This window comes from Zootermopsis nevadensis, unplaced genomic scaffold (assembly GCF_977971745.1).
Source record: "Zootermopsis nevadensis isolate Lab colony 2312 unplaced genomic scaffold, Znev_1.0 Znev_ptg000001l, whole genome shotgun sequence".
In the NCBI taxonomy this organism is placed as follows: domain Eukaryota; kingdom Metazoa; phylum Arthropoda; class Insecta; order Blattodea; family Termopsidae; genus Zootermopsis; species Zootermopsis nevadensis.
Genome location: NW_028259133.1, coordinates 14,865,038 through 14,889,604, shown reverse-complemented (window position 1 = coordinate 14,889,604; position 24,567 = coordinate 14,865,038). Strand labels below are relative to the sequence as shown.

Genomic DNA, 24,567 nt, shown 5'->3' with positions numbered 1-24,567 from the left:
CCACCCCAGACAAATTCGAATATTAAAATAGGTCTGCAGAAGATGGGATGCTGAACAGGGCGATGAATTTCTTAATCAGATGAGAAACAATTTATTATCTTCTCAAGTAGCACTCGACTGTTAGCCTCATATACAGAGTGTCCCGTAAGTCTCCAGCCAAATGTATACGTATATAAATTAAGAAATAAATGTTCATAGGGAGATGGATGTACAGAGAATACCAAAAAGATGTATACACACAGGCATTTCATACAGTAACATTGTGTATACAATTTTTTTGGACCACCTGTACATCCATGGTCTGTTCATTATATTCTCGTGTGACAGGCCTTCAAATCGGTAGATCCCGGCCAGGAAATCCTAAAAAATTATTAAAGGGTACATGTACTATTTAAAAATCCTGAATCGGAGGAGGCAAAAGGGCATAATCAACGCAAAACATAATATGTAAAATACAATTAACTTTTATTCCTCTGTTGAATTCATGCAAGATTTAGAAATAAATAAATATATATATATATAATTTTAAAAATATTCCAGAAGTCTGATCCATTTATCTCGAATAATCTTGAATATAAGACTCGTGCGACTGAAGAATCTAAAATTCTGTGGCAATTTCATAACAAATAGGATGTTCCAGAAAGTGTGTTACAGTCCGGAGCACTTAATTCTACACTATTTTCCGCTCACTTGAACCTCCAGTTATTTCAACAAATTGCCAGAAAGTGAAACTGCATAATATAATTACCACGCGCTCTTTGTACCTCTCGTCCCGGTAGCATGGTTTCCGTGTTTCCATGGCTACACAATCTAGTTGTTACTTCAAATGCGATCGCATCAGGCTAGATAACGGCGTACAAGAGATCCCAGGTTCTCACGGTGGTTAAGATACAGTCTTCCGAGATGTTACTTCGTGTATTGAGCAGAAATTGACTGAGGTTTCAAAAACAGAAAGCACTTCTGAAACATCACTCAATTTATATCACACTACACGGCGCAACATCCCAGAAGACAGCGACTTTTCACATACAGTTTTTTCTATATTGTCTGCATAAAATACACTCCTGTAAGATTTGAGGTTTTCACAGCGGTGAGTATGAAGATTTCTGTCTTCTGGGTTGTTGCGCTGTGTAGTCTGGTCCATGTTTACTAACGTTTCAGGACCAGACTACACAGCGCAACAACCCAGAAGACAGAAATCTTCAAAATACACTCCTCTTCGAAGTTGTACGCCTGTGCTGCATTTTTGCAGTGTTTAAGCGTCTTCCTAGCTGACTGTCCCCAGCCTAATCTGCCGATGTGCAAGGTTGTTGTTCTTGTTATCATTATTAATATTACTATTATATTACGTTGTATTATGTTGTATTACGTAATGAATGCAACCTATGTTAAGGTGATATAAACCTAGTAGTAACTCGCTAATAATAAAGATCCAACTTATAATTGGTGAATTATATGTTATCCGCCTTAGAATGGCTTATATTTAAGATGAAAAATGAGGCGAATAATAATATTTAAAGTAGGAATATAAAGAGTGAATGCCGAAAGCTATGAAGACACGGGTAATAAAGTTATCAATCCTCCTGCTACTAATAGCACTAATTTGCGGGTTTTTTTTGTTTTCTTGCAAAGTGTATGTACCGTGAAACGTAAAGCAGTCATGATACATTATGAGATAACAGTGATGTAAGCATTTACCTAGCACTTCATGGCTCAGTGGTAAGTACATGTAACACCCACTTTAATAATAATAACTCTGTATTTTGAAGACAGATTGTATTTACGTGTTTCGCATGATTCTCAGAATAAACAGCGACTACTTACTTTAACTCATCAACTAGCTGATCTTTGTAATGGAGACGTGTTGTTTTCTTTGAGGTAATAAGCAGATTTTTAAACATTAAATGATCTTCGGACTCGGTGGATAAATAAAATCGTATAAGTGGTCTCTGCAGTAAATTCAATAAGCTGAGAACATGGGCGTTTTAAGTAATAAATATGATTACCATAATGACTCACGGAAGTATAAACGATTTGCAGCTATGACAAAGAGTATTGTTAAGACAATAAAGCATCGCATCTCCACGCAGTTTTTCACACAATGGCAGGGTGTTAAGACCTTGACATCCTCCTCATGATTGAAACGAAATTCATGTTTCCAGAATAAGGCAAAGGAGATAAATATCTTATCGTATTTGAACATGGATTACAGTAAATCCACCAGAGGCATAATTAGGGCATTTTGACAATAAATAATAATTATCATCATAATCTCTAGCTCTAAAACCCAGTATGGGTCTTGGCCGCATCTTCTGGCGGTTACTTGATCTGTTTAGACATTTGGTAGGACTCCTTGGACAAGTGATAAACCAGTCTCAAGGCCTCTACCTGTACACAGGACAGCCCAACACAGAAAGACGCGGACAAACATCTGTGCTTTGAGTGGGATTCAAACCCACGGTCCCAGTGTCCAAGCGTACAAGGCACACGCCTCAGACACAATAAATTTTATCTACGAATCTCCTCTCCTCTCAACTCATAAACCTGCACACAAAATACTGAATAAATTATAAGTAACAATTATAGTAATCAGTAATTTACTTCTAAAACTTCTTGAATAAAAATTTTCTTGGATACTATCCATCGTCTAGTAAATATAAAACGTAAAAACGACGTTTCGGAGATGGGACTCTATCTCCGTCTTCAGGTTCCTACACAGTTGGGCCCACTAGATAGAGCTAATCCCTATCTCCGGACAAAGTAAAAAGTGAAAGTCCCGGAATAAAAAGGCATTACCACACCATCCATCCGTGGGACGTAAAAGAATAGTATGTAGAAATCAAAATTCATAAACACGATAAAGCCAAAAAACAAAAACTCACAAAAGGTGGGAATAAATACACATGAATATTAATTCGAAACTCGATGCCCAACTTGGATTTCTTTAGAGATGACAGGTAACCAAATAGGAGATAAATCCAAACTAGGCTGGCTGATAGGGTAGGCGAGTAGTGCCATGTGTGCCGCCTCCTTGTATTTTCTGTAGAAGGTATTGGGTTCTGTTAATAATAGAGTCCCATCTCCGAAACGTCGTTTTTACGTTTTATATTTACTATACGATGGATAATATCCACGAAAATTTTTATTCAATTAATTTACTTCTGTTCACATTTTTACAAATATTGATTCTCCAAATCTGACAAATTTCAGACACTATTCCTTTCTTTCTTCTTCTGTTCCTGACTCTACAGTCCTTGAAAGACCTTGGCCTCGTCACAAATGGGATGTTTCTTAATCTATTTAGACATTTGGTAGGACTCCTTGGACGAGTAAACTGCCCTTCGCGACCTCTCTACCTATACAAGATAGCACAACACAGAAAGACCGGGAAAAACATTCATGGATTCGAACCCAAGGTCCCAGTGTCCGAGCTATCAAGGCCCCACTCCCCAGACCGCGCGGCCGCTGTGCTCGGCTGACTGCCTTCCGCAATTCTAACTATGGTCAGATTTGCAATTTTTATGATACAAGAAACCATATGACACTTTCGTATGTCCTCTTTCTCACTCAGTCCCTGTTCTGGCTGCTAGACGATCGTAACAGGTTGAAAGAAGAACGGGTGGTTTTGCTAAAGTTAATACCAAATTTGAGGGCAGAATTATGATTACTTCCACAGCAAATTTCACATGCCTGGTTATTAATTAGCTGCAGTTATCAAACAGAAACTTAAACGCAGTCAGATTACCTAATTGACCTATTCAATTAACTTTCGTTCTGAATAAGGCTCACAGTGTATAACCCCATGCATAACCATCAATGGCTGACTTTATCGTGCTGAGATGTAGTAAAGAATAATGACGAATGAATGAGCGGGAGCTTCACAGTGTGTCAGTGCCTGGGGCGGTGTAGGTCTCCAGCAGGTAGTTAAGTGGGGCGATGCCCTCCCGCGACCCACAGCCCACAAATCCCAGACCATCATTCCTACATACCCAGTATCCATTCGTCTGTACCAAAATTCAATGCATGCTTAAGTACCTAACTCACTGAGATACGTTGTTCTTCAAAGCCATTAATGTTGTTTAAGGAAATAATTGCTGTTTGCTCTAAGAATTGTACACAACTGATAAATGCGCAAAGTTACTGATTGCTAAAACAGGTGGTACATATGGTTACCACCAGGATTTAAAGGACTAAGATATATCACATTATTATTCTCTCGTCTACGCTTACGTCTCCAAATTGTCTCTTCCCCCCTTCTGGTTTTCCGACAAAATGTTTCATTTCTCATTTCTCCCATACATGCTAAATGCGCAACTTACGACCTCGTATTTCATCATTTTAATAATACCTGATTGTTGCAAGTACCTAATCTGCTCATTAATGGACACAGTTCTAATTCCCGATACTGTGATAAGACATGATTAGTGGAAAGATAGAATACACAGTGACCATTATCATCACACCTGAAATTATTAAGTGTTTTTGTACTCACTAGCTGATAATTTATCAATTAAAAGCCTTCGACAGCTGTATTTTATAAGAAATCCGAATCTTGCAATGACCCTTAAAAGTCCAGTGGGAACTATATATACCACTTGATTTAACAATCACTAACTCTCCATTTATGGGTTTATATGATTTTCAGCGAAAATAGCAACTATTTCTTCGAACGGCATTAACCAAATAATCGCTATGTAGGTGAAGCGTGGTGTTTTCTTTGCGGTACGGACTGAAATCTTAAATATTATTTAAACGAGCTTCGGTTTCAAAGGGCTGAAACGATGGCCATAAGAAGCGACAGCAGTTTGAGACACATGAATAAGAAAAAGTGCAGTTGGGAATTTGATGTATAAAACCCACTGATTTACAATACATTTCGTCGTAGCTAACAGATTTAAGATAGCCACTGTCAATGAATTAGGCGAGTGGTAACAGAGGAGAAGGAAGTTTTATGTAGGTCAGTTTCAGCTGCCGCGAGCACCTGTCTGACCGGAACTATTCAGGATATCACCGTGACCCTTACTCACCATTCAAGTTTCTAAGGAAGTACGTCTATCTGTGGCTCAATGTAGTTTCAGAGAAAGACTAAACAATGCCAATAAACAGACATTCTGTACTGTTTCTTCCTAAACGTACCCACCCACATTTATGCACGAGGAACAGCAAAGAATAAAAATCGCCACCAACTGGATGGTTTGCCATTACGATTTAAAATTTACAATACATCGTAACAGAAACATGGAAAACTATGTACAAACAAGTGCGTGCTGGCATTCTACGGATTCCTTTCCCACCTGCCAATGCCCCAGGATGAATTCTCCTAGCGGCCTTAGTCGGTTTCTCTCTCCGAATAGCTCCAGGGTCCACGATCCGCTACGTAATAACGTTGTCCAAGTACGACACTGGAAACTTACGCCTGTTGCTTTATTGCCGTGTGTGTGGCCTATGAGCAGATTTCTCACGTTTTTACACAACGAAAATAATTAACGTAATTTAAAGTGAAATCTGAGAGCTCATTGGCAGTTTTCTGGTTGGAACAAAATGCAAAATTCGTGTTTATCTTAATTAAATATCATATGGATGATCAAATAACATCGGATATAATGATCTACCACATCAACAATCAAACCTTTGCGCTTCAGTGGCTTCTGCAAACCGTCGAATAAAACTGATATCTTCTGATAGCAGCTCAATATCTGAGATACCTCTAAAACAAAGGAATCGATTGCGATTCGTTATTCATTTTGTTTCCAGTACCTCTTACTGTAGGGTCACAAATCTCAGAGCCTCCTACTATTCCACAAAACGTAATTTCGTACGCATCTTCACAATGACATACACGAGTTATAACCGTTTCCGCTGTTTTACCCTATATAGAGATAATAACACAAATTAAAATGGCCGTCAGATAGTTCCGATAACAAAAATCCATATTTAAAGTGTTTGGCATCAGCAAAATGGATCAATCAACTCCGAAACCGATGGCCTACGGGTAAGAACTGAATAAATAATTAGCTAATTTATCGAAGAAGGAACACCTTTCAGCAGCTACAACTAGGTTTGCAGCATGTATTTGGAAATTACTCGCGTAAAAATGTATATTACAGGGACAAAGAATCGTTAATGTTACTGCTGAAAGACACTGAAAAATAACGTACAAATTAATTTTCCTCGACATGCAATAATTTCTTTACAATATCAGAGAATACACATTCAGCCCAGTCGCTTAGTACGACCCACAAAGCATGCATGGTGAAGAAGTTGCCTAACTAGAACCATGAGTACAACGCGAGGTCGTATGCTCTTAAGAACGCTGTACAGAGTGTTTCACACGAAGGATATTACAGACAAGAGGCTGATGCTTTTAACAAGCGACACGCCACACAGCCTAGGCGCAATGCCTACAAGAATCACAGTAGCTTTATATGTAGAATAAATAAGTTCCACAGTCACTTTATTCTCATAGATCTCCGTTAGAAGTTGCGAAACGCCACTTACGTTCTAGCTAGATTCAGTCCATGTTTGTAGCATGAGAAACCGGTCAACATGCTGTAATGAACACATTTCATCACTCCTCGTTGTCGAGCTACATAAAGCGGTGCTTGAATCATCAAAATTTGGGTCACATTTATTGTAGTTTAAGCTGAATTGTCAGGCTTCCGAGCTTTTACGTTCCAAGTTGACACGTCTATAAACCTCGGATAAAACTAGCTTCGTTATTTACTACTGTAATTTATAACAGTAACAGAATCTCAATTGTTACGGATGGGCGTGAAACCTTGAGAGCATCTGAGAATACGTGGGGAGCTTCTTCGTAATTTGTACCTGCACGAAATAAGTTATATTACTGCAGCGATTAAATCAAAAGAGAATGAGATGGGCTTGGAAAGTAACACGCACGAGACAGATGAGACAAGCATACAAATAGCTGATGAGAAATCTAGGCGTACACGGGAGGGAAATACTAAGGTGGATTTTAAGATGTTTGACAGTGTGGATTGGATTCATGTGACCCACCAAAGTCAGTGGACTGCTCCTGTGAACATGATAACGATAATTTTGGGTCCATAAACGTGGGGGAATGTCTATGACCAATTGCGCGACTTTCGTGAAGGACTCTCTTACACAGAATTGGTTATAATAGCAAATTTAATTAATTCCGCAGTAATATGTGCCATGTGCCATTCTCGCGCAGATAGAGCTAGTGATTAGCAGTCGTAATGTGATATAAGCTATTTTTGATCTCAAAATCTAACCAAACATCTCGTTGTTGGGTTGTGAGAACTCGACCTTAAGCTTGTTTGCAATGGAACACGCCACATCGCTGCAATAGGTCGACATGCAGGAGATATTGCAAATTGCACCAAAGAAGAAAAGAAACGACATAAACTTCACGACAGTTCAACTAAATACGAATTCTGTTCCATATTCATCAGTCAGGATTTCGTTTTAGCTCAAGGTCGAGAGATTGCCCACGACTCTGAGGAAGCAAGGCCAATGAGGAACGTTCAAGTCACATCAATTTAAAAGGCGGAAAATTTCCATCATCGGGTATAGACCTAAAGTAACGTGATACGTCGTCAAAAAACGTATCTGTGAAAGCAAATACATTTTATTCCCTCTAATGCACAATTAAAGGGAGTCAGCTAAGATAAATAGTACAATTTTAAAATAATTCCGAGGATGCACACTGAATCATCTGGCGATGAATGAAGAGAAACAGTATTAATAGGAAATAATCTGCAAATGGTTGGATTCTCTCAGCTTCTTGTACGAGTATCCTATTAATGATATAACACTATTAAACACGATAAACAAGACAATTCAACAGGACTTCGGTTCGTCGACTTTGCTGTGGATTTAGTTGGCATCTAGATACTACAGAATTACAAATCTGTTCGGACCACTTTCTTGCTGACAAATTCGGACGTTAGGTAGAAACGTATTCTTATTGCCACCACATAGCAGACGCAGCATTGAAGATGGCTGTCTTCTTGGTTGTTGCGACGTGTAGTGTAGTGCAGTGTTTCTCAACCTACGGTACGCGGACCACTGGTGGTACGCCAGACAATGTTGAATGGTACGCGAACTAAGTAAGAAAATCAAAAGATAATATTAACGTAAATAAGTTTTCCCTGAACGCATTTGGTTAGTGGTACATTTAGTGTGTTAAATCAGAATTAGTGGTACGCCAGCGAAAAATGGTGAGAACCCCTGGTCTAGTGGAAGTTTACCGACGTTACAGAGGTCCTTGCTGCCTTCATCATCAGGGTATCTTCCTGATGATGGAAGCAGCAAGGCCCTCTGAAACGTTGGTAAACTTCCACTAGACTACGCGGCGCTATAACCCAGAAGACAGCCATCTTCGTTAGTTGAAATTAAGAGAATTATAAAACTGAAAGCGTACTTACAACGTTGTTTCTCTGAACGAAGGCCGCGAGACTGCCTCTACGCTGTAGGCTACATGACCAGGATATTGCATAAGCTGGTAGGTATCCCGTATCGTCAGGGTGTGACCAACACTAGTGCAGGGGCCTTTGGAACACAGCATCTCAGTATCAGTGGCACAGCTGCACTGCAATTGCAATGAGAATGTGCTTTATTGGCTTCGCTGTAGAAGAGATAATAAATTAAATGTCGCACCCAAACTAATTTTGTCCCCATTCCCTTTGGACGTTGCACCACTGCGAGATATTCAAATCTCGTAATGTTACTGCCTCTACGAAATATAACTATGGTATACTATAGCTATATTTATCACCAATCCTCTAAAGTGCTATGTCATTTTTAGGCAGAATACTGAAGTATTCTGTTCCTACTTCTAAGGAAAAACACATGTCGGTCAATGACGTTTATGAAAATTGCCTATGCTTACTCTGAAAATTACATTACGTGGTCGAAATATAGAGGCGGTGTGTTTTAAAATGTTAAAGGATATATTCCGCAACTGCTGTTTCTTTTTCAATACAAATATCTCCAAAAACACTTACATTTTGTGAATTTGAAATTAGTTTTTTAGGTCCTACCCAACTACAGTAACTCAGTTTTTCTTTCTTTTTCAGAAATCGATGTAGACATATTCGGCAGTGAGGATGGATCCCTCTTACACGAACCATCGAAGGTAGACAGGGTAAAGAGAGATGTAGGAGGTAAGCTGGAGCTCTATTTACAATTAACATCATCTAATAGACTCTACACGAGGAACCTCAATCCAAGGATTGCCTACACGTGGTGGAAGCTAACAAATTTTCCAAAGGAACATGCACATATTAAAATTACCTGGAAACCTTAATACTTTTTGTGTCACTTTCTTAGTGTAATTGAAGTTTCTGTAACTAATCGTGGCACAATCTGATTTTTGAACCGGTTCAAGTGAACTGGTGTCAACACGTCTACTCGTTACTTTGCAATGGTTTTAATATTCGCTGACGACTGAAGATATCAACTTTTCAACAAAATGTGGTATCAAATGAACTATATTTCCACCATTATTGCCAGATATCGTTAGACTTTCTTGCGTGACCAGTTCGAATGCAGAAAATTTGTTGAAATAAGTTGCATATTGCACTGGGAATTTCATCGCGTGGCTCAAAGTGACATATGCTCATGTCTTTATTTTGAAACAGCAAATTAAATAACTGCCGGCCGCAGTGGCCACGCGGTCTGAGGCATGGTCCTCGTGCGCCTGACTGCTGCGACCGTGGGTTCGAGTCCCACTCAAGACATGGATGTTTGTCCGCGTCTTTCTGTCTTTGTATAGGTAGAGACCTTGCGTCGGGCTGATCACTCATCCAAGGAGTCCTACCATTGTCCAAATAGATCAATAAAATGAATAAGTATACCTTGACACCTACGGGTAAAAGAGGACGAGGGAAAGAGAAAGAGAGAAATTAAATAACTAAAAAAAGACAGTCCTACTATCTCAACGCAAAATGAGGTGAGATAAGACCTTACAATTTTATACCGGTATAAAATGTACTTATATTAACAAACGCGTGGTAAAATATTAAAAACACGTCATCTAAAAACAGTCTTGGTTAAAAATTATTTTTCAAAAACATGACGCTGCAAATCTGGGGTTTTCACAGTGGTGAAAAAGTTGCTCTGGGATGAGACGCCGTGTGGATTCTTAGGTAGATAGATAACCAATGTCTCGCTGAAGACGAAGCTTGTATGTCTGTCCGAAGCGTTAGTATCAACCTATTAGTCCGCACGGCGTCTAAACCCAAAACAATGTTACAGTACCGTACTTAACACTTTACACGTTCAAAACCAAAAATACGAAGTTTCAAATGTACCAACGCAAAAAACTACTTTATAAGCATCTTTTGAGTGTCTTCATGCAAGCGAAATCTGGCGCAATTATCACAAACTTATTAAAACAAAGATTTAAAACGTCCTCAATTATATTTTTGAGATATTCAAAAACAGTTTGGGACACTAAGTAAATGGTAACGACTATCGAGGTTAATTAACGATGCTGCTCCAAATACAATAATTAGATAGTGGCCAGTGAGATGGTAAGATGCCCATGATGGTGAGTCAGAATTTGATAAGAGGCAGTCGTGGACCACTTAAAGTACTATTCCAACACAAAGACTTTAGCTTGGCCAATAAATCGGCCAAGATTCGAAAGGGGTAGATCCTGGACACAGAGCAGGGGTGCTAACCACAACATCGTGACGTTTGGTGACAGCGTAAAGTAATTCAGAAGTGGAGTCCTGCCTGTCGACTGCATATTACTTCGTTACGATAGTGACCAAGAATGGTATTAATTTGTGCGGAATTTATTATTTTTAATTTGTAATTCAATTTATAATTAAACAAGTTAATGACTTGCCGAAGGGAGTTCGCGAGATTCTTGTTCGGAACTATTTTTAATGACTGTGTATAGAAGTTGTACATTAAATGTTTTTTTCCAATGTATTTTGTGTATAATATGCATGTGATTACATCTTCAAGCTGTTTCAAAATGGTGGTATCTTAATGGACCAGTTTGTTCTACAATTTCCTTATCTTTGACCCTAGAAAATAGAAATAGGATTTCCTTCTCCATATATTGAGAAATAAATGTGTCTTTAGACTTTCAAGTTTAGAATCTTAAGTTCTCTGTAAGTTTTCTATTTTTAATTGAATGTCGACAGTGCAGAGAAATGCTTTTGTCTGTTAAATTATTAAGACCCGGGTATTTTCAAACACTTCGGGCAAACGAATTCGTCACTTTTTTAACTTCAAACACTTGCATCGTATTAAGCCTTTAAAAACTACCACTTTCTTTGCCACTAAATAACTAGAAAATTCACCCACAGAGAATATACAAGAGCATCGTTTCTCAAAATAAATATCTGTTGTTTTCCTTAGACCTACTAACTAAATGATTGATCTGTGTAACAGAGGCAGCGTATTTTCTTGGAGATAACTACCAAAGTTTTAAATGCTATTTAGAGCGGATTCTCATTAGTCTATCCGGTTACACATCTCTATCGTCACCATAAACTATGACCACTGCATAGTACACAAATATAAACATTGTTTAAAACAGAAAGAAAACGGCTGAGGAAGCATCTGTCAACGCATGTCAGGGACTTCTACTGAATGTATTGTCCCTGTGTTATTATTGCTGTTACTGAGCCATAGGGTTAGAAGTATTTGGATATTCCTAGAATTGGACTTTTTAAAGTTGTTACTGATGAAGCTTTTCTCTGCACTGAATTTACTTGTTGCCTGTGTTTTCTTTCTTTCCGTATTTTACTGACAGTGTTTGTCGTTTCTTGTTCTTGATCTATCTTTCCTGTCACACCGAATAGATGTCACCACCGTCCTGCTGGTGGATAACGCGGGGCGACATCGAGATGGTCGGTTTCATAAAAAAGCTGTCGGTCTTTTAACATCGACAGCTCGTACGTTTGTCCAAGAAGGAACGACCACCGAGTTTGCAACAGAGGTTTTAGGCACAACACTTGACAACGGTCGTCTATACGCTCAGGTGGTTACCACTAGCTCCAGGGTGTTCTACAATGGCGACTCTAAGATTAGAGACAAGACACGCACAAACCTGGATGAATTGGTGCTTCCATCCATTACCCTCGTGGCCGACATTGCACGCCCCACACAGCCCATCCAAGTACTTCCGTCTCAAGTCGAAGAATCGGTCATACAAGTCGAGCCATTTAGTTACGCCAAATCAGGTAATATCTACCAGACTGCCGTAAATGGACAGCAGACGCCTCACTCTCGATTCATTGGGGTACCCCCAAGAGCGGATGATGATATTATAAGCGTGTCAGCAATTGATCACAAACCATCTCATCGGTATGAAGGATCCCAAGTAGATAGCAGAGATGAGCTAGAAGCGTTGTTCTTGCAAGCAAAGGCAAAGAAGCACGTGAACAAGTACTTGCATCCAGCTAAAGAAGATGAGCGACAAGAAACCGAGAACCTTGTGAAAGCTAAACGGATGGAGTACTTCAAGAAAAAGAACACAGGAGACGTTGAAGGTCAAGATACTGAGATAAATAATTTAAAGCCAGCTAGAGTTGTGAAGCCTTTGGACGATCTGCCGACATTTACGGTCCGTCACGAGTTCGCACCAAGTGGATTTTCTGTCGATGAAAATGAGGAGGATTCGACTGAAAGTCGTAATTTGGAGATAAACCCTCGTGGTAATAGGTCCAGATCTGGAAAGGCATTCTTCGGAGGCAACAGAATAGAACAAAGAAAACTAGATACAGTGACATATTTGGGTTTCTCGGAATTCACAACTACAGTTGGAGACACTGTAATAATATTTATGCCTCATACAACGGCCGCTGTGGGAACACATCAGGGGAGAAAAGCTACATCAATATCAGGAGATGCGACACTAGCCCCAGAGTTGCAACATGTAACTACGGAAAACCAAGTGTCGGTGGTGACCAGTGTCAAAACGTTCATGTCCCACACACCTGGTATGGTTACTCGGACGGTAACAGGACACTCGTTAAGCATGCAAACTGCTTTGCCGACCATGGTGGTGCTTCCAGAAATACCATCTCAAACAGTCACAATCCGCCGCGACCACAAAGCGCTCCAATCAGTCCATGTTGTAGATCCAATCACAGAGAACCCAACCGATTTCGAAGACGCGGCTCAATATCTGGCCCATGAGCAGCTGGAAATGGCAGAGAGAATACCAACAACTCCTGCACAAGATTTGATTACAGAACAGTTTTTCGATATCGATACGATCCAACCATCATCAGTTTCTCATAACGACAACATCGAGCCCTCTATCGAAGACATTGCTGAGGCCAGTTCCGTGGTATCTAGCACTGAAGAAATCGAAGTACAATCTACAGATTCCTTAGCGACTTTCTATACTGCGCAGACTCAGTTGTTCGATACTGGCGGTGCTGAATTCCCCCTAGGACTGATAAAAGTCATTGGTGGTACTGAGGCTATAAATGGGACCACTACTTTGTTCACATCCCTGATATACGGAACTTACGTCGATGGAAATTATGCCCAGGTCATACACTCAACATCAAGTGTATTCTTTTATATTGACCACACCAAAGACGATATGAGAGATGCAGAAAATACCATACAACCTACAGCCGTCCTTGACACATCACAGAATTCTGCCACTCATATAACACTTTCACCTCCAGAAACAACCTCAAGCGATGCTGAAGAGACCAAAGAAACCATTCCACCAACCACCCCACCACTAAATGTAGATTCAACCGACGAACCGCCTCAAACAACAGAAGGTAACTTGATTACAACTATAGAACAATCCACAACAGAAGATGACAACAAAAGAACAACAGCAGTCGATGAAACTTTGAGTACAGCACCGACAGAAGAAACAAAGACAGAGTCTGATATCGATTCTATTAACGAAGTAGAAACTGGAAGGAAGATAAACTTGAAAGCAAAGGAACAAGAGGTCATTTTTGAAAAAGACGCCAAGAACATAGAAAAGGACAGTGAATCTCAGATTGCTGGCAGTGGCGAAAGGCACTTAGAGGACTCAAGAACACCGCCTTCATCAACTACTGACGGTCCAATAACGCAGCTTATACCCACCACAGTTTACAAGACTTTTACATACCTTACAACATTCTTTATCCCCGCACAAGGTACATCTACCACGACCTCAATACGATCAAGAGAAGTTACTAGTTCGGAAATAAGTTATATAACACAAACATTCAATTCTGATGCTAACAAGAGCACGGGTAAAGTAGACCTGAAACATAATATTTCGACCGATTCATCTAGTGTTGTCGTCTCTCCAACGGTATCTTTGGCAACAGAGGAGAACTTTGACACAACAACCGACAGCATCATTGCTGGAACAACGAATCAGAACGGAGATACGATGGCAACACCAGAGTTACCAGAAGAAAAGACCACACTGATATCTGAGGAAATGAACGTTACAACTATCCCAGCAACTACTCCAAGAGACCTTGTACACGGCGAAGAAGACGAGATTGAGCTAATATTCAAAACTCTTTACACGACATACACATACCTCACTACATTCTTCCAGGAATCAACGACAAGCGTTTCAAGTCGAGAAGTGGTTGTTACAAATGTAGTTACATCTACTGTGGACAGTAGCTACATTTTACATGCATCTGATCCAGCTGTTGCTGGATTATTTGCCAGTGATGAGACTCTTGTGACACCGTCAAAACATTTATCCTCCATAGAGCCAGTGCCCACAAGTGTTGGTACAGGAAGACCAACAACAAAATACTTCCCAGATTTGGGTGTACGCCCTGACGAGGATTTGTTCTCAACTGTAATAGAGTCTGTAGATATTGAAAAAGAATTAGCAACTCCGACACCTGCACTAAATTACGATGGAGGTTCGGGAATAATTGACAACGAATTGAAAACATTCTACACGACTTACACATACTTCACGACCATTTTGGTTGATGGCGAAACTGAAATTTCAAGCAGAACAGAAATATACACAAATATCGTAACTCCAAGTGGTCTCCTTTTGAGTCCAACAGTGTCAAACATCGAACCCACAATATCGCTTCGTGAACCATTATTTGAAAAAGACTCAAATCCGGATGTGTTAGATCAACTTGAATCTCCACAAAAACACGCTCCTCTTTCACATTTCTTAGAGTCTTCTCAAGATTCCCCTCATATTGAAACACCTGTACTAAAATCTACACCTCATTATTCATATAGCAGCACGATCTTTCGATCACACAAACTTACCAGTGACGGAAACGAAAGTTCAAATATCAATACTGTTGATGTGGACGATGAAGAAAATAGCATTTTCCAAAGAAAGACGCCGAGATTTGACAGCAGCTATGCGACCATTTCAAGATCACGTGATACTGTCGCCACTCCAACAGCACTAGAAGAAGATGCATCGACTAAATCTCCAATATCATCCAGGGAAATAGACAGTGATAAAAGCCTCGCATCCGTTGCCGTAACAAAATCGGTGGCGTTAGACACACCGGATGTCGCAGATAAAATGAGCACTGTTACGAGCAGCAGTTCTGACGGACGCAAGGTTATGATGCTTGAGAAAAGAAATGACAAACAACCATTGCTTGACGATCAGATCAGCTCAGAAAGCAACACAGAACAACTTGAGCCATCCCCAACTTTGCTTCTTCAGACAAGCTATACGACATTTACGTACTTCACTACAATCTACAAAGGCAGTTCTTCAAGTGATGTAGTCAGTCGTTTAGAGACAGTGACTAATGTCGTAACAGAAACACTGTCTCCTTCAGACGCACCAACAACAAGAATTGCTCTAGAAGATGCCACTCTGCCTATAACATACTTTACAACTTTCACTTATTGGACAACACTGTATAAAGATGGCAGTACAGTAGTTACAAGTCGAGAGGAAACTATCTCCAATACAGTAACACCAACTGTAATCCCCTCACCGTCGAGCGCGAGCGTTTTTGAAATCAGCCCAACGCCAGCATCAGCAGGAACAGCTGTCCTGTCACCCACAGCTACTTTAGCAGAACCCACGACGTTCTATACAACTTACACCTATTTCACAACTTCTTACATTGGCAACAGTACTGTTCTCAGCAGCCGACTAGAAACTGTGACGAATATTGTAAACGAAACTGCTAATGATGTTACAGGCCGCGCTATTGGTAGTGGTGCAAGTGAACAGAATGTCTCTGAGCAAATTACAAAAACTGAGTCGCCCGTACATTCATCATTGCCACTCCAGCCAACTGGTCTCCTGTCGACCATCCTAACCAGTGAGGTAAACAATGGCACCACAATACTGTTCTCAACTGATGTGTATGGTACATTCATAGATGGCCTGTATGCACAAGTGCTAGAAAGTTCCACTCAGATCGTTACCTCTCCTCCTGTCTCTTCAACCAAGGTGAACTTAGAATTAAAACCTACGGGAGTTGTGTCCCTGAACGAAGGCAGAATCGTGGATGCAGATGGAGTCAGCACAACTTACTTCACTACTAGAGCAATAGGAACTTACATCGACACTCTCTACGCAGAAGTGGTTGAAAGTACAACCACCATCAAAGTGAACACCGAGAGACAATCTATTCTTGCAGCAATTAGCCCAAGCACAACTCAAGGCACAAAAGCACAAAGAACTGGGTTGGTTCGTATAGTTGAAGGTTCAATAGTTAAGGATGAAACAACTACGTTCTATGAATCCAGGGTAGTGGGCACACTGATTGACGGACGCTACGCTCAAATAATTGAGAGCACTTCGAGTTTCAAAGTGGCTGTTACGCCCACCTCTGTTCCCGGTTCTAGTGCGGGCGAGATAGCAGCCACCTCAACTCTGAGTACAGATGTCACTGTAATACCAACAGTATCGTCAACCACGTCGCCCTCGCCGGCCGTTATAGAGAGTTCGCTCAGCGAGGGAAGTGGCGCGACAGAAGGCGAAACGGAAGATGATGGAGACAGTGGAGAAGACAACGAGGGTGACGATGCTGGAAAAAATCGCAAGAAATCAAGGCTGACGTTTTCAACAAGAAAGCGGACGTTCACACCTCAAATTAGACCATTTGCGTCAAGGAACAGGCCAACCTTTAACCCCAAGAGAAAGACGGCTTTGGGTAGTAGTGCTACAACAATAACAAGGGCAACAGTTACCCCAACTGTAACAGCAACACCAGCGGCAAAAACCGAAATCAACGGTGCTGGGAAAGGTAGGTTCAGCAGTAACAGACGAGGCAATTCCTCAGGTTTGTACAAGACAATTCACAATGACATAAGACCAACGCCTTCTGGGGCAAGTGCAAGAAGAACTTCCCGCATAAGGGGAAGTCCTGTAAGTAGTGCAGCGTCCTCGTTTTCCACACATTACACTGGTCGAGGGCGCAGTTCTGCAGGGTCATCTCGTCTTTATGCTACATCGACGCCTGGTCAGAACGGACCATCCAGAAGGGGAGGATTTTACAGAAGTTCTTCAAGCAGGGTTGCAGGATCTTCGGATTACCCATTCAGAGGCTCCACGAGTGTATCCCATCATGGGGCAAGCAGCTCTCGCTTTCGCATACGACCCACTCAGTCATCGCTACTCGGAAGAACCGGCAGCACCGCTTTCACAACACCTTCGACCGAAGAAACGATAGAACCCGATGACGATCTTACTACCATCGTAACTGACGAGACACCACACTTCACAGACGACGAACACGATTCGCCAACACAGCCCATATCCACTACCACGGAATCTTCTCGTCGAAGTAATAATCCTCTATTGCGGTTTAGACGACCGCCTACTTTACGAGCTCCACAGACAACAAGCTCTACTCCGAAGCCAACTACGACGCAATCTTCGAGAAGAAGTCCACTGTTACGTCGGCCAGCAAGTGAAAGAGGAGCTACTACTGCTAAACCTCGTACTACTAACAAGTATAACCCAGTGACAAACAGACAAAGACCTGGAAATAATCTGTTCCCACCCAGAGGATTGCTAAAGAAACCAGAAAAAGAAGATGAAGAAGAGACAAAGGAGGGTGAATTTGATGGAGAGGAGCAAGAGAACGAAGAAATCAAAGAGGAGCAAGATAATGAAGAGGACATTGACGATAACGAGTATGAGGAATCGGAAACCAAAGAGTCAAAAACACAACCCAATAAGTCAGCTAACAGACGGAGTGACAAACCATATAATCCGGTTAACATCCGTCCATTTGTAGGCTTCAATCGTAAACCACGCACAAAGAGACAAGTAGAGTACGGGACGAAAAGTGGCATGGGATCTGCAAGAGGTTTCACTCCTCGGTATCGCCGTCCTGGAGTGTCAACTCGAAGCCCACAGGAATCAGTTGAAGATCCGGAACCTGTTCAGGACACTGTCAAACCGAAGCCATCAAATCCAGGGCGGTTTACACCTCGACCACGAACATCTACGCCAACCCAACCTCGAGTGAGACCTACGTCAGTATCATCAAATACTGGTAGATCCCAATTTACTCTCAGGAAGGAAGATACTTCTACAAATAATCGTGCAAGCTTTAGGAGACCTACAACAGCGTCACCACGAAGACGAACAAATATCAAGCCACCTGAACCGACGACATCAGCACAGAGACCTAAACCACCAAGGCTCAGGACTCAATCAAACACTCGCCCGTCAGAAGCCACGACCCATTCGTGGTCCAACACTCGCCGTAACCCCAACACTAGTAGGAGGGGATCGACTCGAACCCGCTACCGAGGAGAGACTTCCGACTTTGATACATATACTTACTCTCAATCAAGTTTCGATGGAAGTATAACAGTGACACATCACATTCCCACTGAAGTCACAATCCCTGTTGTGAACGGGCGCGTCACGGAATATCGTAATGTAATTACTGCTAGTGCTAGTACAGAAGTGTTAGGACCACATCAATACACGGTGTCCACTGCAAAGGACGGAAATACAGTGTTGTACCTCACAAGTGAAGTTACCGGCACATTACCAAGTGGAGTCACTGAGATTACACAGTTTCTAATCCATGAAACACCAACCACCAGTGTTATATTTACACCAACAACAATTAGAGGACATAAAACGTCTTATTCTCACATCATACCAAGCACAGTTTATGATGTGGAACAGGTTGTTAATACCCTACAACCACAAGTATCACCGAATGCACCACTGGCTAATATATTATTATCTCAGCTTTTACTGGGTAACCTTGGTTTACAACCAAACTTAAATCCCTTACTTGCCCTAAACAATCCTGGACCCCCATCAACCCCCACAACAGAATTCAAAACAAGGCAAACTACTTATGTCACCACAGTCACAAAAGGAACGTCTACAGTTATTCCACTGACGTTCCGAGGAAAGGAGATCCTTACCACTATCGTGGACAGCTCAACTGAGGTAATTACTGCAACAGAATTCATTACAGACACAATTGTTGTTACACCAACTGCCGCTCTGGGTGCCGGAAGTAACCAACTTAATTCGTTGCTACTTCCTGCATTGCTTCAGGCACAGTTACTAGGTGGGCAACCTCAACAACAATCCATGGTGCAAAATCCTCTATTATCAGGTCTTCAACAGCAACTGCTCCAGCAGGAACCGAAGCTAATCCATGACACTTCACTAGAAAACACAGCCCCTGAACAACCATTGAGACGTCGTCAGAGACCACCTGAGGAACAAGACAGGCTTGTAAGGGATTCTGAAAAAGAAATTCTAGATGATGATGTTGTGCAGGTTGTAAAGGACGAAGATACTGGAAGAGACCGTTCATTCAAGACTTCAAGGACAAAATCAAGAACAGATAAGAAACCTCCAGATCCACCTCCAATCCCAGCAGAAACAAGTGTTGTAACCCTGTATGTGTCTGGAAGGCGCCCTGGTGAGTTCAGCACTGTCATCTCAACAGTAACCCTGGGTGATGAGAGTTCTGCTGCTATTAGGAAGCGAGAAGCTGGATTTGCTGCACCAGAAATGTTCACTGTGGAGGCATCACAAGTACCTGAGATTGGAGGCTCTTTTCCTACTTCAGATGATGGCTACTTAGATAATTACGTCATGTCTGCAATGAATGAAGTATCTGGTCAGGCCAGTGAGACGGAGACACAAAGTCTGGAAAGTATTGTTGGTGATGTTAGCAGTTATGTTTCATCAGTCATTGGTCAATCATCATCATCCAGTAAACTTCTTGTATTAAGATCTTCCTCAACTGAAAATCCAACACCTTTCTCAACAGAAAACAAAAAGAAATTACCCGGCAAGAAGACAAATCCTTCCTCTTTTAATTCTAGCTATTCTACCGGTCATTTTTTATCCAATGGCCCCGCTGAGTTTGCCCCACTCAAGCGGAAGGTCATAAATAAAGAAAACAGGGGCATGCTTACCATGTTAAATGACAATAAACAAAACATAAGCAAAGCAAATGTTCTGTCAAAACCTAAATATGAAAACAGCACATGTGCAATGGTTTTTGAAAAAAGAGAATTCCTGAGAAAGAAAAGAAGTACTGAGGATAACTTGGGTGACAAAGATAATGGTAGTATACATTCAGAAATACCATCTCACCGAAGGAGAAAGGTAAGAATTAAAGTGCCCATCAACAGAAAGAAATTAAGTGAAGATAAAAGTGTAAATAAAGAAGAAATTTTAACATTATCAGAAGCACAACATTCAGCTAGAGTTCCTAATATGGACATTGGTGCACAACATATTGAGAAACATGAACATGGAAAAACTTCTCCACAGCCTGAATATGGTTCAAGGATGGAAAGCATAATACATGGTCAGGAACCAGTCACTTCAAATTCTCATGAAGAAGGAAACAATCATCAACGAAGAAAAATATTTGTAACACGCCGTAAAAAGACAGAACACTCCACAGTCAGTAGTGACCTTGATGATTACTCCATTTCAAGCTCTGTACCTGCTAATACCCCAGACAGAGCTCAAGATTTTTTAGTCATCACAACATACAGGCCAAAGGAAATCCCATTCTTCGTTAGCAGCAACGTAGCTGTAGATGAGAAAGATCTATACCTGTTTCCAACTACTGTAAGAGGAAACAAAGTAGTCATGAACACAACATCAGGGCGTAGGCGTATTGTGGTTACGAGAAAACGGCCCATTATCATGACACCAACTCAGAGACGTCGTATCGTGGTGACAAAGAAGAGGCCTGTTCCAAACTTTGACTTGGATATTGAGCCAACAAATGTCATTCCTGAATCTATGTCCACAATTTACTCATATAAATACACTGTGCTGAACAGAGATAAAGAACTGAGTACTGACACAGAGAACATGGTTAAAGTTTCTCAGGTGTTCATGAGTGGAGGTGTCAACCATGAAGTCTATGATGATAGAGAAATCATAGAAGAGAGCAAGAAGAAATATTATGAAGAAACTCCCACTTCACTCGAGACAGATATAAGGGTGGAGAAATCTAAGACTGAACAAAATAGTAATGTTTTAATATCAAAACAAGCAAGTAATGGACAGCAGAGTTTAATTCCTACCAGCAATTTTCCAGTTACAGAAATGTCTACACAGAGACTCATAACCATTCAACCCTCACAAATTGAATCATCATTTAAAATCTCTACTCATGATCTAGAGAATGAAACACTAACCTTTGGTGTCTCGACACAAGACTTACCACTTGAAATATCATCATTGAAAATTTCATCGCTTACTCTGGCCAATAACGACATAATAAAATCACAAGGTGCAACCTCTGTGTTGCAGCCTGAAAATGATTATAAATCTGTTAACACAGACATAAAGCATGAAAAAGAAGAAAACAAGAAGAACATACAAGGAGAAGAGAACGAATACAGTGGGGAGAATAAGGAAGATGATCAGACACATAACAGAGCCACCACAGCTTCATATGAATTTACAACTGAATCACCAAGCATAACTGAAGACAGCTTAATTTCAATAACAGAAGAAAGCTCATTTGATGGTCCACGATTTGTACGTCCAACACGTTTCAGCATTACCAAACGGCCTGGGCGTATAAAAACAACTTTCCCAGGCAGACGCCAAACATCAGTTTTGACACCAACATCTACAACTGGCAGTAATAGTATCCACAGTAGTAGTGGTAATTACAAGTCATACTACAGAGGGAGGCAGCCCTTAACCTCTTCCAGGACATTTGGACGCAGTTCAAAAACCCACACACACCTATACACAACAGCAACAACCAATGTTCCTACTGAACCAGTACCACACTTTGATGACAGTCCATCTTATAATCTATCAAATTCTCCTTCAAGTGCCTTGTTTGATGACAGTTCCTTAAGTATTCACACAAGTTCTGAATCTTCTTCTGAGAGCTCACCTACTCCTTCATCAATAACACCAGTCCCAGCAACCACAGCCAGTTCCCATACAGTTGTACCAGATATCAGTTCAACTGTTGTGATGGAAACAGTGATGTCAACAAGACTCAGAACATACACATACATTGTGACTCGAGTGGCTGGTCAGGAGCAAGTGGTCACATCCACCACAGAAGTGAAACCTCATGTAACAACCTTCATTGTAACAAAGACATTGCCAGTACTGGCCACAGGTGAGTCCTTCTCCTCTTCACTTTCTCTATTTTCATCAGTCTTCTTTTCTTCCTGTCTTTTATGTCATCTAACTGATCCTTCTCAATAGTTACATTCTTTAATGTTCTTCATCTTTTAACTGGTTGCTAAAATTTCTGTTTTTGCTTCATTCCACAGTCTCTCTCTCTCCCTATGCTGCTGTAAATTATATTCTTTACTGTGTTGAGTTTTCTAAATATGATTGCAGACTTCTGTGTTGTAAAGTTCACACAATATGAACATGCATGTCTACCAAAACTAGTTATGATTCTTATTTCTAAATACAATTGTTTAATTCACATATTTCCTATACAAATAATAATGTTGAAAGATAACCTAAAAATAATGTAATGCAAATTTTGGTTATATCTACAGTATGGTGACCTGTTACTTTTGCCTCTTTTTATAGCATACTATTTGGATTGTGATCTTCTGTGTTATGGTACTGTGTAGTCTTGTCATCGTCTAAAAGACTGCACAGAAGCATAAACCATGAGATCACAATCCACATTTTCACCACTATGAAAGCTTCAACTCTCATACAGTTATGGAATTTATTGAATAACATATTCAATTTTATTAGCAAAGCTAAACAAATGTTTTTCACCTTGCAACTTGGCATACCTTTATATTTAACAAGCAAACCTGAATTTGGTTATAGTTTAAGCTGGGTTAGGTTAATTTTATTTAAGTCTGAAGTAGATCTAGGAGGAATATACAAAACATGAATCCTGTGAGCTATTCTTAGTGGATTATCTATTGTGAATGTAAACCAAAGAGGCTGAAATTCATAGAGTTCCATTGTAAAGTTGTTCCCATACTGTATAATCTAACCTATGTTTAACGGCAGGAGGGAATTTTATAATAAACATTCTTACAAAACAGTATACATCAGTAACCTCGTTTGAACGACGGCCAATTTAAATAACCCCAAACCCTGGGCGAGTCGCAAGCAATGATAATGAAAATCGCCCATATACTTTTTCAACAACATTTTACATTAGGATTTTCAGCGACTAGAATTACTAATGTGGGTGCAATAAGAATAATTACCAATATGTTGTTATGACTTACAGATCTGTTTCGAATGACTGAGGAACGTGGATGAGAAGCTTGCCACTGTTTCTTTGCAATCACATTTTCAATATATGGCCGCATATGGGAAACAACAACTCAAGAGAGAGCTTTCCAATTCTTCGTCGTCTAGTCAATTTCTAGATTTACTCTTGGCCTCTCTAATTTTTTAACGAAGTATTCACAAACATATATGCTTCCGAAAAGTGTTTTCATTCACCGTACATAGTCACGAAACACAGGCAATGTAAAAGTTACGGAGTCCAAGTCTGTAACACACCGGAAATAAATGTAAAATTCGGTCGGAAGAGTTTGAACATTAACGTCAAATGGCACTGTAAATCAGTTGATTGTGGCGTTATACTCCAGATGATTTTCTGTTGAAGCTGAATTTCATTTGGGTATGTCAGCATCAGTGGGTAGTAACTAGTTTTGAAACCACCACAACAGTCGTCATTTTGAGAGATTTCGCACAAAGGTTTTATTGATGTGTCAAACAATTGAATATTGTCAAATCGTGATACGTTGTATTATTCCCGTCGTTGGCAATGAGCTACGACACGCCACTGTTCCTTGCGGCACTTTTGCTCCATCCGCCGAAGTGCAGCTAATCCGTATTGGGATATCCGGACTTGCATGCACTTTCGTGACTTCTTCATATACACTTGCACATGCAGTGGTCCCTTTTATTGGCAATAAGGCAACTAATTTCTCGATTATACTGAACTCCAAGTCGATCCGGCGAAAGAAAAAGGTTACGCTGTGGTAGAAAACCACTGAAAATTGGCGGCTTTAATTTGTAAGAGATCTGCATTGTTGTTTCAAACCCCCTCAATTCTTCTTCCAACGATAAATTGTTTTGCAAATATTTTGGGAATACTATAATGACCTCAGTATTTTTAGTTTTTCATTTGCAGAACTCACTTG

General features: G+C 40.5%; 2 protein-coding genes across 7 annotated transcripts in view; one reads left to right on the top strand and one right to left on the bottom strand.

Moving 5' to 3' along the window:
* The window catches only part of LOC147875212 (uncharacterized), a 72,503-nt gene extending 48,103 nt beyond the window's left edge, over window positions 1–24,400 (bottom strand). The window contains exons 1-3 of one of the 3 annotated variants that reach the window (XR_015533811.1): window positions 23,641–24,385; window positions 8,412–8,575; window positions 7,595–8,089 (exon numbers count right to left, since the gene is read on the bottom strand). Coding sequence is in view for 1 of the 3 variants with exons in the window: in XM_087343582.1 (XP_087199708.1) it covers window positions 8,412–8,575; window positions 23,620–23,724 (269 nt within the window). In the remaining 2 variants the exon portion in view is untranslated. Of the gene's footprint in view, window positions 1–7,594; window positions 8,090–8,411; window positions 8,576–23,619 lie in introns of those variants that run through there. The other 2 variants (XR_015533809.1, XM_087343582.1) reach the window with 2 other exon arrangements.
* LOC110830078 (uncharacterized) overlaps window positions 1–24,567 on the top strand; it is a 91,596-nt gene that overhangs the window by 44,733 nt on the left and 22,296 nt on the right. For all 4 annotated transcript variants that reach the window (XM_087343534.1, XM_087343539.1, XM_087343529.1 and 1 more), the window contains exons 2-3: window positions 9,063–9,149; window positions 11,808–22,547. In XM_087343534.1, the coding sequence (XP_087199660.1) occupies window positions 9,063–9,149; window positions 11,808–22,547 (10,827 nt within the window). The remainder of the gene's footprint in view (window positions 1–9,062; window positions 9,150–11,807; window positions 22,548–24,567) is intronic.